Source organism: Trachemys scripta, chromosome 7 (assembly GCF_013100865.1).
Source record: "Trachemys scripta elegans isolate TJP31775 chromosome 7, CAS_Tse_1.0, whole genome shotgun sequence".
NCBI classification, from domain to species: Eukaryota; Metazoa; Chordata; order Testudines; family Emydidae; genus Trachemys; species Trachemys scripta.
In genome coordinates this window covers 69,891,842-69,906,377 of record NC_048304.1, presented here as the reverse complement: position 1 = coordinate 69,906,377, position 14,536 = coordinate 69,891,842, and the positions used below count along the sequence as shown (strand labels likewise).

At 43.7% G+C, this 14,536-nt stretch overlaps 1 protein-coding gene across 1 annotated transcript in view; it reads right to left on the bottom strand.

The window, feature by feature from the left end:
* Positions 1 to 14,536, bottom strand: part of SH2D4B (SH2 domain containing 4B) — a 109,208-nt gene that overhangs the window by 58,375 nt on the left and 36,297 nt on the right. Inside the window, exon 4 of the mRNA XM_034776436.1 lies at positions 6,913 to 7,060. Coding sequence (XP_034632327.1) covers positions 6,913 to 7,060 — 148 coding nt within the window. The remainder of the gene's footprint in view (positions 1 to 6,912; positions 7,061 to 14,536) is intronic.

The window sequence follows — 14,536 nt, the reverse complement described above, 5'->3', positions numbered from 1 at the left end:
GCTGGGGGGCTCCCCCTGGCTTCACCCAGGACCCGCCCCCACTTCTCCCCTTCCCCCAAGGCCCCCCCTCACCCCACCTCTTCCCACCCCTGCCCCACCCCTTCCCCGCCCAGTTCCGCACCCTCCCTTCAAGCACGCTTCGCCCTCGCTCCTCTCCCCTCCCCGCCACTGCAAAACATCTGATCTGTGACAGGCACTGCGGGGCGGGGGGGGGCACTGATCGGTGGGGCCCGCCAGAGGGCCGGAGGCGCTAGTGGGAGGGGAAGGTTCTGGTAGGGGAGCTCCTTCTTGCCCCCCATCCACCTGCCGCTTGTCTCCCATTCGGCTCCTCACCCCACTCGCCCACCCGTCTCACCTCCCTGCCTGCGGGGCCCCCCAAAGCGGGTGGCCTGGGGCAGTTGCACAATTTGCTATACCCAAGGGACAGTTCTGCTGGCAGTTGTGGATGAAGGGGAAGGACCAATCGAGATGTGGAGATGGCTCTTGCTGAACTGCACCATCTGCTCCACAAAAATCCCCAACATTTCCTCTTATTTGAAAAATCCACCCGGATGGAGGGCGGAGGACCAAAAAAAAAAAAAAAGAGGTCATGTCCAGGAAAACCCAGGTGTATGGTAACCCTAATCTGCACAGTCTGTAAGAGTGAGACCAACTAGCCTGGAACCTTGGAACAGAGGAGCTTTTGAATCTGGGCTGAGATTTGATTTGGCCTTAGTTATTCCAGATCACTTTACAGTCCCTACAATTTTCTAAACATGCCAAAGTTATCTTTTTACTGAAAACAGAGCACTGACTTTTATATTTCCATGTAGACTCGGGGAAAATCCCTCTTTGCAGTTCTGACAGGATTCTAACACTAGATCTTTTAATACAGATGTGGATTAATTCATGCAGTGCTGGGACTGAACTCGAGTAAGTCACATCATTTGCGAAAGATTAGGAGCTCTCCATTTTTTATGGTCTATTTTGTGCTTTTGAAGCACTATGAGTCACAGCTGGAGCAGGGTGAGTTCTGCAAAAAATTGTGTCATGAATATGCATCCCAATTTTAAAAGCTTTTGCTTCAGCTGTGCCCTTGTTAATAATTCTTAGTCTGTAGCTTGTTTATGAGTAGTTCATAATGACTATTTAATATTCAAATTCAAAATTCAACATTTTGAGTACACATATATGTCACATGGTATGTTTCTGTTCCCCTGTTGGAAATTGACTTCCTATAAATATTCTGCAGTATGGCTCCTGGTCAACAATCTGCTTATGTTAAAGCTGTAAAGCTATTCAACAAAACACTCTAAGGCCCATTGAAATCAATGAGCCTCAAGCACGTACTTAAAATTAAGCATGTGCTTAAATGCATTGCTGAATAGGAGCCTATTTGCTTAAAAATCATTCTTTTAGCAAACATTCCTGCCTGTAAACATGTTCACTTGAATTTTTATGGAAAGCAAACACAAAGAAGTTGTGTTCACACAATCTAAGCAAATTCCCTTAAAAATTCAAGCAAAAATGTAGAGACTTTTTTGCAGTAGTCACTCTGCTCTCATTAATATACTGTAATACTGTTCACATTGGAGATTAATAGAACTGGTCAAGCAGTGTTCGATTAACATAGTACTCAGTAAATTTTGCTGTTTTCCATCAAATAATTTATTCCACAAATAGATTTTTGCAGTATTCAATCCCACTTATAGGTATTAAACAATTTTTCCATTGGTATTTTACAAGTCCTTTGTTTGCAACTATGCAACAAGCACAGATCACTATAGAGACTGGAACATAATACTACTCATGAACACTTTGAGAATCTATGACATGGATTTTATTATGGTTAGGAACAAAGTTGAGCAATATCTATACATGCCTATCTCCCAAACTAACTCCACTTCTTCTTAGTCTCATGCTATTATTAGCCATTACAAGCACACTGAAATATGGACTTCTTGGTTCACGCTTTTCCATTAATCTTATTCACATTATTCCATTAATACACTATTCTGCTAATACACTTGTACCCTTCTATACTTGTATCAACTCACAACTGCTCTCCAAGACATTCCTATCATATGTCCAGCATGTGAAATCTAAATGTATAATTACATTTATAACGTCAATTGTTTTTTATAGTGGCAATTACTCAAGATATTCCACACTAGACATTTAGTCTATTAAAAAGCACTAAAAATATGTATTTCAATTAACTATAGCAAAGTGACACTACAGCAGTTCTAAGGGCTTTTATTGTTATTTGGCACAATCAAGTGAACTGAAGTGAACAACAGAAACTAAAATTAGCAACACTTCGTCTATGCCTATTGCTTTGGCAATAAACAGCTGAGAAATAATGTGATGATGAGAGATGAATCCTCATTCCTTTCTAAATTCCATCTACTAAATAAATTAGTAGTGTCATCAATATCATTGCTACATTTGCCCTCCACAACAGATGCACTAGCACTGCTGCTCCTCTTCAGCTGTGACCCCTGCTGCTGCTGAGTGCAGGGGGCTGACTTCAAGAAGAACCTGGCCCAGCTCCTAATGGATAATGTGGCTTCAACAGCAGGTGCAGAATGGCAAAGATGCTAATGCTGCATCTGACAGTGCCTCCTTTGCGTAGGCATGTGCTTACTTATTTATTTATTTAGTATTTAGGACAGAGGCCAAACACAGTTACTGCAAGCCTAACAGTACTGTAAACTTTTGCTACAATGTTGCAATGGGGAGCCTAAAGCCTGAACAGAAACAACCACCTCAAGAGTGGAGAGAGGCATTCAGGAACAAATTTTGAATTTGAATGCACGGTGGCATTACACTCCTTTAGATTTCCTTAAACCTATTTTCACATATGCATTCTAAATGTTCCTATTAGTTACTTTTCTTGCTACGCTCCCCTCTTCCAGCCCTCCCCACGTGAGTTACACTAACTTATGTAAGCGGGGAATGGTCCCGCTATTGTGGGGAACTTTCCTGGCTTCTGCACTACCCTGGTGAAGTGGGCTAGTGAAAGGATCTGAGTCCTCGCTCCCACTTCCTTTACCCAGAGGCCTCCCTGCCCTTGAGGACTCCCCTTCCACTCTCCTGTCTGGCAGAGTCCTCGTAAACCCCGACAAGGCTGGGCCCAGGATTCCTGGGGGTCTCGACCCCCAACCATGCTGTGGTCACCCAGGACAGGGGCTAGGGTGTCCCCACTCCAGGGTACTCTCTCTGCACTGGGCACCTCCCTGACCCACTGATCATTTCATACAATTTAAAGCAAATACAAGTTATTTAATTAACAATTAATTTAAAAAAAGAATAAGGAAAAATGGGAAAGGTTAAAGGAAAACACATCACGCCGCTCTGTGGCAGGGAACACTACAAACAGTGTCTCTGGAACATCAGGGCAGTTCACAGTCTGTTCCTTGTAGATGCCAGGCTCCTTCTCAGGCCCTGGCTGTGCTGTAGAGACGCTGCGGGTTGGACACTTGCTCTGGTGGTGGCCACACGCTCTCAGGCTCTAGGTGGCAGGACCCTTCTTCCCAGTGTCGCCCCCGCCCTGTCAGGGTTACGATGCCCCCCAAGTCTGGCCTGCAGAGCCTCTTGGCTGAGGCGTCTCCCTGCACTGGGCCCACTGCCCAGGGTCCCCCTCACTCTCCCCAGCTGCTCACTGCACCCAGCTCTGAACTGCTCCAGCTCCAGCTCCAGCTCCACTCTGCCTCAGCCCGGCTGCTGCTGCTGCTCTGCCTTCAGCTCCCTGGGCTGCTTCTCTGGCCTCTCTGGCTCTGGTTGCTTCGGCTCTGTTCCCAGGACAGGTCTGTTCTGCAGGCTGCTTCTGTGACTGCTCCCAGCTCTGACCTGCTCCCTGGCTGCTTGTCTGGCCCCTCTGGCTCCGGTTGCTGCAGCTCTCCCCGCAAGGCAGGTCTGCTCTCTCTGGGCTGTGCTCTGGCTTTGGGGCTGCAGCTCTGCTCCCCAGCTCAGCTCGGGCCCCTGCTCTCTCCTTAGCTCGGCCCCACTCTGTCTGACTCAGGCAATTCCAGTTCACATGGAGGACAGGACCCCCTGGCCTCCTGTCATGCTGATTAGCCTGCCTGCCCTGTCAATCAGGCTGACCTGGAGCACTGGCCTCTTCCCATTGTTCCTGGGGACTGTCAGTCTCAGGCTCCTGATTTCCCATCGACCCTTCCCCCTTTAGTGCTGGGAGCTAGCCAACCAAAACACCCCCACTGAGTGTTAGTAAGGGGGCAACAGTCCCCTTACATTCCCCCTTGCTAAAATTCTGCCACAGCCACAATATTCACACTGGTACACTTAGAACTGTTTAGACTCAGTGGACCTGATTTTCCTATCAACAACACCAGTGTAAAGAAGGAGTAACCTCATTGACTTTAATGGACTTACACCAACATGAAACTGGTGTGTGAGGTAAATCAAGCCCAGAGGGACAAACATAGAACTTAAGTGACAGGTATGGGTGTAAGTTACTCATTGGCATGTGGCCATGATGCTAAGTAAGTTGAAGAAAGTCTATGGAGGACTAGATGGCATCCGAGTTTGTGAGCAAACAGTTTCAGGATAAGAGAAGACAATGCAAGTTACACTAATTTAGAGTCCCTCCAAAGACTCTACTGTGCTACAAAAATAAACTCTTGCAGACAATGTGCATCAGAAAATGATGAAATCAAAGCGGGGTTGATTGGCCACAATCTAAGTGCAGACTAGGAAAACCTGTGTTCAGAACCATTTTGGAAACCCTGGCTGAAAACTGCTTCCTTTTTTCCCCGTTGCTCATTTTCCCTCTTCTCCTACCACAGTCCCTATACTGCAGCATTAATAATTTATTTTATTATTTTAAAAACCGAACAAATTAAACACAGTAAAATTTGTAGTATTTTGTTATGTTGTCAATTTCCACATGCAATGTTTTTCTTTTGACACCAGTCTTACAAATTTCCTCTGTTTCTGTATCTACCATCCGAGTGGGCTGCTGAAATACTATCCTCTAAGGCCACACTGTCGTAGGGTTGCCAGGCATCTGGTTTTCGACCAGAACCCCCAGTCGAAAAGGGACCCTGGTGACTCCAGTCAGCCCCATTGACCAGGCCACTAAAAATGTGGTTGGCCACAGGACCAGCAGGGCAGACAGGCTCCAAGCCCGGCTCCGTGCAGCTCCCAGGAAGCAGCGGGCATGTCCAGCCGGCTACTAGGGGTCGGGGTGGCTCCACATGCTGCCCCGGCCATAGGCACCACCCCGAGCCCTGGCTCCGCAGCTCCCATTGGCTGGGAATCATAGCCAATGAGAGCTGCAGAGGTGGCAGAGCCTGCAGGCAGGGGTGGGGCATGTGGAGTCCCCTGGCAAAGGGGGGAGCCAGAGGGACATGTTGCCGCTTCCTGGGAGCTGCCTGAGGTCCGTGTCGCCGGGAGCCCGCACCCCCTTCCATGTCCCAACCCCCTGCCCCAACTCAGAACCCCCTCCCATACTCCGAACTCCTTGGCCCCAGTCCAGAGCCCCCTCCTGCACCCAAAATCCCTTATCCCTGGCCCCAGCCCAGAGCCCACACACCCACAGCTAGAGCCCTCCCCTCTCCCACACTCCTGCCCCAGCCCAGAGCCCCCCTCACACACTCTGAACCTCTGGGCCCCAGCCTGGAGCCCCCTCCTTCACCCCCAACCCTCTGCCCCAGCCCAGTGAAAATGAGCAAGTGGGTGAGGGTGGGGGACAGTGAGGAAGGGAGCGGGATGGAGTGGGGGCGGGACCTTGGAGAAGGGGCAGGGCAAAGGTGTTCGGTTTTCTGCAGTTAGAAAGTTGGCAACCCTAGACTGTCAGCTGGTGTAAACTGGAATAGTCCTGTTCATTTCAAAAGTGAAATGCTCTCTCCCCACTCCTCACCAAATCCCTTTAAGGCCTGGAGTACAAAAGGATATCTTTTACCTTTTCAAATGAACAGAATCCTGGATTTAAATAATTTCACAGGGAATTATAATTTTTTCATTGAAAATTTAATCCATAGAGTATTAATTCTGTCAAAATAGATGGCAGCCAGCTACCATATTGGATAATGCCAGCAATGTATCTTAAATATAAAATTAATTTTGAATTTAATGACTTAGTCTCATATGAATGGCAGGAAACAGGACTTTGGTAATCAGTTTCCAAGAACTCCTGCAATGAATGAATAAAACTACAAAAAAAAAAAAACAGAAACATTCTTCACATATTTTGAGGTATTTCTTTTACTGTTGTTGGTTTTCCTTTACTCTTAACATATATAAATTAGCAATACTACAGCACACTACCTCTGTAGCTTTGCTTTCCCTACTTCATGAGTTACCAAATTATCTCATACAACACACACTTATATTTGACCCAGATAAATGTCACTTTAAGTGCTTACTTTATTAATCTTTGTGTTATATATAATTAGCTCAATGTCGCTGTTCAAGTTAAAACCTTCTAAATATTTCTTCCTCTTTTTCTGTTAAGTAATCAAATCAATATGGGTGAGTGGGTATAAAGTACATTCTTCCCTCAATACAAATGTGTAATTTTTCTCATTAACAGGAAGGTCACACATTTAAAGGGGAACATACAGTATATCTCAGAGTTATTACTATATAAAAGAGACAGCTAACCATATTTTAGTCCCTGTAATCTGTTAAGACCGCCCTTATACAAAACTATTGGAACCTTATATGTAGTATGTACAGTCACATATGGGATGTGCCCTCTACATGGCTATAGCTGAACACAAGCTACTCTTGTGTTTCTAAATTTTTGTCAGTCACACTGATGATATTTATAAAAGATTTCAATGTGGCTAGGAACCAAGCTGAAAAATGCTGCTATGATAGCAACGTCATAAAGATCTATTCTTTATGCACATGCTTAGGTAAGATTTGTGCATATTTCATATTCATTCATCGATTAAGTTTACTCACACTGTTCTTTCCACTCCTGGTCCTCATGTTCATTGTGTTGGCTGTGCTGTTGAGCTTGCTTGAGGCTCAAGTACAACTCTTTTGCTCTAAGTTCCTCCTGCTTTCGTATCTGTTCTTCACCTCTCTGCCTCTCTTCTTCCTCTCTTTTCTTAAAAAAAAAGAAAAAGGAAAAGGAAAAAAAATCATTAGAGAGTAAGTATAGTCCAGTCATTAGGACATTGGTTCAATTTCTTCTTCCTTCACACACTTCCTGTGTGACCTTTGGCAAGTCATTTAGTCTCTTTGTGACTCACTTCCCCATCTATATAATGGGGATAACAGTACTTTCTTACCTAACGGGGTTATCGAGAGGATAAATACATGAATATTTGTGAGTGCTCTGATACTACAGTAATGGGGAACACACAGAAGCACCTACAATAGCTAGATCTTGATGCTTATACTGAACACTTGCTGTGTCATGTGACACCTCTACCAATTGCATGCTACAAGTTGTATATCTGCAAGCTGTGCAATTGTTTTCATACCATGTGCATTCCCACTGGTGACACAGCTTTAATCCCAAAGATAAGTCATTTGTTCTATTGTAGGATCAGCAGAATTCATTAAACCTGCTCTAATCACTTCACTGCTTTTATGGGTTTCTCATCCTGAACAAAATATAGTACCAGTATGGCATGACTGACAAAGAGACCATGTCTTCTAGTCTTCAGTTTCCTGATGGCACTCTCCTCTCCATTGTGTAGAGCAAGCTTTGACGCAGAAGCGAATTGAGCCAACAGACAGCAATATAATTGCTCACTCATACAACAGGAGACCATTCCAATAGGAAAAGCGGACAAGGGACATCCCAGCAATTTCTATTGTAATGAAACAAGTGCTATTTCCTTTGGGGGCAATATAAACATTTCAACAAGCACTTTGTCACAATTCATTCAGCAGTTCATCCTACATCATTAAAATGGACCCATACCAAATATGGGTTATTCTAGAATTTTAATACTAGCATATGTGCATGGGTAATAGCATAACAGGGTGAGTAAAATCCAGTGATTTCTTTTTAAGTGTTTACATTGGATTTTTCCATTTAAATTAGGCTTTTCATAATTTCCTTTAAGGGACTGTGCTTCTCCAAAGCTTAAGGATGGAATTTTCAAAAGGGTCTGTGTTGATCTAACTCTGCTCCTTCTAGACTAGATTTTTACAATTAATTTAAATGGGACCAGAACTAGGCCAACATGAAGTCCTTTTGAAAAATCACAGCCTAAAATGAATGTACAACCTCCTGTCCCAAGTGCTAAACTCACTAAAACTTGTGATAGCCATTTAAATGGAACACAATCTGTTACATCTGATCAACATGTTCTGACATGGCACGTGAGGAGAAATACTTGGGGGATAGTCTTTAACTTTTCTACTGATCTGTTTTTGTTCTGTTTGGAGTGGGGTGGAGTGGAGAAGGGAAGTGATTTTTGGATGAGATTGTGTGTTTTTAGGATATGTTCAAACACTCTGAACTTTGAAGAAAGATATAGCTTATAAATCTGAAAATAAAAGCAATTCATTGTATATCTAGCTAATTTTAATCACGGCAGGATACATGACATAACCAGAACAATCCACAGCCTATTAATTAAAAACTATACATATATACAAGTCAATGGAGAGATGTTAGAGTTGGGATGATAAACGGAGTGATGGTATTCTCTAAAACTCAGAGTTTCCATGTCCATACTCTGCCCATCCCCACTGCAGATGCAGAGTTCCCATGCTGAGATATTAGTTTAGCAACTTGGAGGTCTCTCATCCAACCCAACTTGGGCTTACTGTAGTTTGTGTGAGAAATCGAACAGGATCCCAGAACAAGTCAGATTGACTGTCCTCATGCTAAGTATTTGTTACTAGTCATGATCATCTTCTGATGCCTGTGGATTATTCTCAGTAGTTAGTTTTCAATACCTTTCCTGCCAGCAAATTTCAGTGTTTGCAGTTAGTTATTGTCAGTTCATGTACTAAAACCTGAAGGAGATGGCTAAGGGAGAAAACACTGCAAGGTTCCCTTTGTGGGGTTACGTGCAAATTTTTTCATCAGGTGAGTGGAAGGGAGAGATTGCCTAAGAGAATGAGCCATACATAGTGTCAGAACACACGCTGAGAAATCCTGAGAAGACAGTGCTGCTACGCTTCTGTATCTCAGAGCTATCTTGAGTAGGCCAGTTTGCACCACAAAAAGGGGACCATTTTCATCATTTATTTGTATTTTGGCAGTGCCATGGAGTTTTAGTATTATTTGCTCCACTCATTTCTTCAAAGCATTGTATTGAAAATAACCACTTTTCTTTTCAAAGGAAATTCAGATACTGTCCACTGAGTCACAAATGGTGCAGTAATAAATTGCTTTAGATCACAGGGCTCATTACATGTTAAGCCTTTGCTACTTTTAGCACACTATATTAGATGAAGGAAAATGTGAAGTTATTTGTTTTGCACAGGAGTGTCAGAAACCAAAGCCATCCTCCAGCCCAGCCTCATAGTGCTGGAGTCCTAGAGACTAAGTATGTGCTGCATGTTTGGCTCCAGTTCAAACCAACAGTAAAATACAGTGCATTGCCGGATATTATACTGCCACAAGGAGAAAAAAATCAGATGATTTGTTTAAATGGACTTAGCTAGATAAACTAAAAGAGCTCAATATGCGATGTGAAATGCCCTTCGGATTATCCTATTATGGTATCAGCTGGAGGCCTCAGTCAGGTTTAGAGCTCCATTGGACCACACACTATACTACCATACAGGTAGCGGTGGTCCCTGCCATGAAAAGTTTATTGTGTTGAGAGTAGGGAACATGTAGAAAGGCAGAAAAGCCAGATTCTGATCTTAGTCACACTGGTGAAATTTGATAGTAACTCCATCTAAGGAAATGGATTTACTCAATGTACATCAATTTAACTGTGATTCCTGGTTAGAATGTGGGATTGGGATACTGGATTTCCTGCTTCAGCTCCTGAGTTTAGCACTGATTTGCTGTATGGGCTTTGATAAGCATCCAATCCTACAAACACAAGCATGCTTAATTTTATACCTGAGAGCAGGCCCAGTCAATGCTCAGTGGTACTACTCACATGGATAAAAGGTAAGCAGAAATGTCTGCAAGATCTGGGCTGAAGTTGTCTTAGTCATAGTTTTGTTACTTCTGTCATAATTTAATTTAATTATTTGATCCTTGTCATAATTTAACCATCTGATCCTTGGTTGAAAGGTGATATACAAGTACCAGGTGTTATTTATTCATTCATCCACCGTTCCATAAATAAAATTTTTGTTACGATAATATCCTGAAAAAAAGAAGAGCTATTCACACATCTAATCTGGTTCCTAAGAAGGCTGCCTGTCCTATCTTTTCTACTTTCAGGCAGGAGAGAGTCAGGCAAACAGCTGCTGCAGCCATTCCATACATGTTGGTCTCACAGCAACAGATCATTGCATGGCTTGCCACCCATAAGAGGAGTAGCAGCTGACTGGAGGGGGCTTCCTTTGGGACATATAAAACAACTTTGTTTCCAAGGATTACATTGCTTCCCACCTCAGAGCAACTTTTCTTACTCACTTTCTTTGCCACCTTATAAATTGTTTGTGAGTAGGGGAGTATTTTTGCCACTAAGAGCTGAGGAACTGATTTTCCCCCCCCCCCCCGAAGGAGACTCTTCAAAGCAAGCAGTATTAGTGTGTCATTTGTGACCTTTATGATCTCAGTGAGGATCAGAAGAAGTCATAGAGAGCAGGGCTGTTTGGTTGTTCCGAGCTATGGAACACACTAAAAAGGTATACTTAAGGAAAAATGACGCTTTTATTAGAAAGGATGGAGAAACAACAGTATTAGTGTGAATAAACAAGGCCAGGTGTCTTGGGTTTCTCAGGAATGGTTTGCTTGGTGGTAGAGCTCTGTCAGCTGGCTGAATAAGGGTTTATGTCCATTGACATTTCAAAGTGATTGAAAAAAGTAAGCAATTTACTAATTGAAAGCAATTATCATCCTCAGGGGATGGAAAAGTGGAGCAGATACAAGTCTCTACTTTCTGCAACAACTCAGGCACTTTTGCAGGTGGTCTGAAAACTTTTAATGGGTCAGATTCTCAGATGGTGTAAGTCAAAGCATCCCCATTGCTGTCTGCAGGAGCGGTGCCAGGGTTTTTGGCGCTGTAGGCGGGGGGCCTTCCGCGCCCCCCGGCCTCGTCGGCAATTCTGCGGCGGGGGGGTCCTTCTGTGCTCCCGGTCTTCGGGGCACTTCGGCGGTGGGTCCCAGAGCGAGTGAAGGACCCGCCGCAGAATTGCCGCCAAAGACCTGGAGCGCGGAAGGACCCCCTGCTGCCGAATTGCCGCCCCCCCAAATCTTGGCACCCTAAGCAACCACCTAGGTCGCCTAAATGGAAGCGCCGGCCCTGGCTGTCTGTAGTAGAAAGAAAGCCTGAAACATAAGAGCTTGTATCAGAGGCCTGTTGTGAGACGTAAGGCCTGAACTAAAGTAGTGATCAAGCTTTGCTGATATCACTGCTCTACAGCCAAAATGCTTCTGAAATAAATGTAGTCAAACTTTACTAATTCTGGGTCACTGAGAACGAAAATGATGCTTAAAATTGTTGGTTGGCTCTAGTTTTCAAGATATGCTATTGGGTCAGTATATACGACCCTTGACTTGGGAATGGCGGAGGATGAGTGAGTTATAAAGGGAAGGGATCTCAATTTAAACCAGAAATGACTAAAATACATCTTTGACTGGATCTATGAATAAATCTATGACTGGGTTTGGACAGTACTTGCTTTTTAGGCAAAACAATGAATGATGCAATCTGAAGCTGGTATTGCGTCATACATGATATGAATTGCATCATGTTATTCCTAGAAGTCATGGATGATGCAATCATAACGAAGCTTACATCACTCTGCTGAACAAATTGCCCTATATCAACTCTAGAAATCATACAGTGTCGTGCTGTCTTATTTGTCAGTGTTTGATTTTGCAAAGGGACACATTTTTGTTTAGCCAAAGTGAGCAGAGATGCCTCATACTTGTGTGAACAGTGCAGATAACGTCTGCTATGTTTGTGGTGAAGTGACTTTTGCATCACAAAAGTGCAGTATAACCACTATGGTTAAGAAAGCCTATCACCTTTATTTTGGCTGCAAAATTGGAGATCAGGACAAGAGGTGGGCCCCACACATATGCTGCAACAGTTGTGCAACAAATCTTCGCCAGTGGTTGAACAGGAAAAGGAAATCTATGCCTTTTGCAGTGCCAGATTTGGAGAGAGCCAACAGATCATACCAGCAATTGTTACTTCTGCATGGTGCCTCCAGTTGGGAAAGGTGTGTCAAAGAAGAAAAAGTGGACTGTGCATTATCCAAACATTCCATCAGCTATACGCCCAGTACCCCACGGAGAAGGACTGCCGGTTCCCTGATACACCAGAATCATTCTCACTTGAGTCAGACGAGGAAGAAGAAGAGGAAGAAACTTCTGGTCCTGAACCATCAATGTCACAGGACCCACATTTTCTCCCATCCTCCTCCTCTGAACCACACCTCATAACACAAGGTGAACTGAATGACCTTGTCAGGGATTTGGAACTACCCAAGAGTAAGGCAGAGCTGTTGGGCTCCAGATTACAGCAGTGGAATCTCCTGGCAGGTGATGTTAGGGTTTCCATGTTCCGTGACCGTCAAAAGGATCTTGTCCCATTCTTCTTCATGGAAGGTGATCTTGTAGCCTGCAACAACATCGATGGTATGATGGCAGCCCTCAACATCGTTCACAATCCAGATGAGGGGAGAGTGTTCACTGATTCATCAAAGACGAGTCTTAAAGCTGTTTTACTGCATAATGGCAATGTTTTGCCATCAATTCCAGTTGGTCATGGAATCCATATGAAGGAAACCTATGACAACATGAAACAACTTTTGAGGTGCATAAACTATGACCAACATCAGTGGCAGCTCTGTGGCGATTTGAAGGTTGTTGCTCTCTTGCTTGGTCTGCAGACTGGATATATAAAGTACTGCTGTTTTCTCTGTGAATGGGATAGTCGTGCAAGAGATTCCCATTACTTCAAGAAAGACTGGCCACTCCGACAGTCATTGGAGCCTGGGAGGAAAAGTGTTCAGCATCCACCACTTGTTGAATCAAGGAAGATTTTGTTACCACCCTTACACATCAAGCTGGGTCTGATGAAGAACTTTGTCAAGGCCATTGACAAAACACAAGCAGCTTTCAAGTATCTCCGTGGAAAATTTCCAAGGTTAAGTGAAGCTAAGATAAAGGAAGGTGTCTTTGTTGGTCCTCAGATTCGTGACCTTCTTCAAGATGATGCATTTGACCATGCACTGCGTGGCAAGGAAAAGACAGCATGGAAAGCCTTCCAGTTAGTGGCAATAAATTTTCTCGGAAACAACAAGGCAGACAACTTGTTGGTGGAAAACCTCCTCAAGGCATACAAAAGCTTTGGTTGCAACATGTCACTAAAGATAATGTTTTGCACTCTCATCTAGATTTTTTTCCACCGAACTGCGGAGCAGTGGGAGACAAGCACAGCGAGCGATTTCACCAGGACATTGCGACAATGGAGAAACGCTATCAGGGCAAATGGAGCCCATCAATGCTTGCAGACTATTGCTGGACAGTGACAAGAGATGCTCCATTTAATGAATACAAGAGACAAGCCAAGAAGGGCCGAGTAGACACTGAATAGGACTAAACTATGTACAGAATAGTTTTTTGCCTTTTGTTTCATAATAAATTTTATTTATATAAAATTGCTGATTTTTAAAGTGTTACATAAACAGGACAGGTGAAATATTATCATGTAAAGCAACCATAAACACATGAAAAGACCTAGGTTTACAATTTATTATTAAAACTCTACTATCTACACAATATACATAGACATAAAATGTAAAAACTTAAATATCTTAGAAACAGAAGCCAATCAGTTGTTTTAACTGTCATATTTGAATTCAGCACATCAAAATACATAATAAATAGCACATTTTATCTCTGAAGCAGACGACTTCTCAAAAACTGTAGACCAGTGTATAAAGCAAAGAAGCAAAGTGAGCAGAAGTCAGACTCTGCCAGTTTGCAAGCTCACAGAGTCTGGCAAGAACAGGGCTGATATTTCAGAATCAAACATTCCTAAGAGGTGCTAGGCACAGAGCACTCTCGCAAACACACTCCAGAAGGGAGGCACCAGAACACCTTAATACCAACACATTCCCTAAAGAGAACAGGAACACACTGACCCACCCTAAAAATAAGGTCAGAATGACAGTGTGATGGATAGAGATGTACAAGGTGATGGTGGTAACTGGCTACTTCAGAGGGTGTCAAATAACTACATCAGAGGAGCAGTACATAACTTGTTTCCATCGATGTAGAAAATGGAGTCTCAGAGGGAGTGTCCTTGACTAACCTGGGATGGGGGGAGAATGGAAAGTCCTGCCATTCACTGAGCTGTGTCCATTGTAATGGGCATACAGGTGTTAGTGGTCCTGTGGAGTCTGTGGGATACTAGGACAGTGCCTCATTGACAATAAACCTAGCTGGGTGTCTTTGTACCTTAAGGGATCTTGT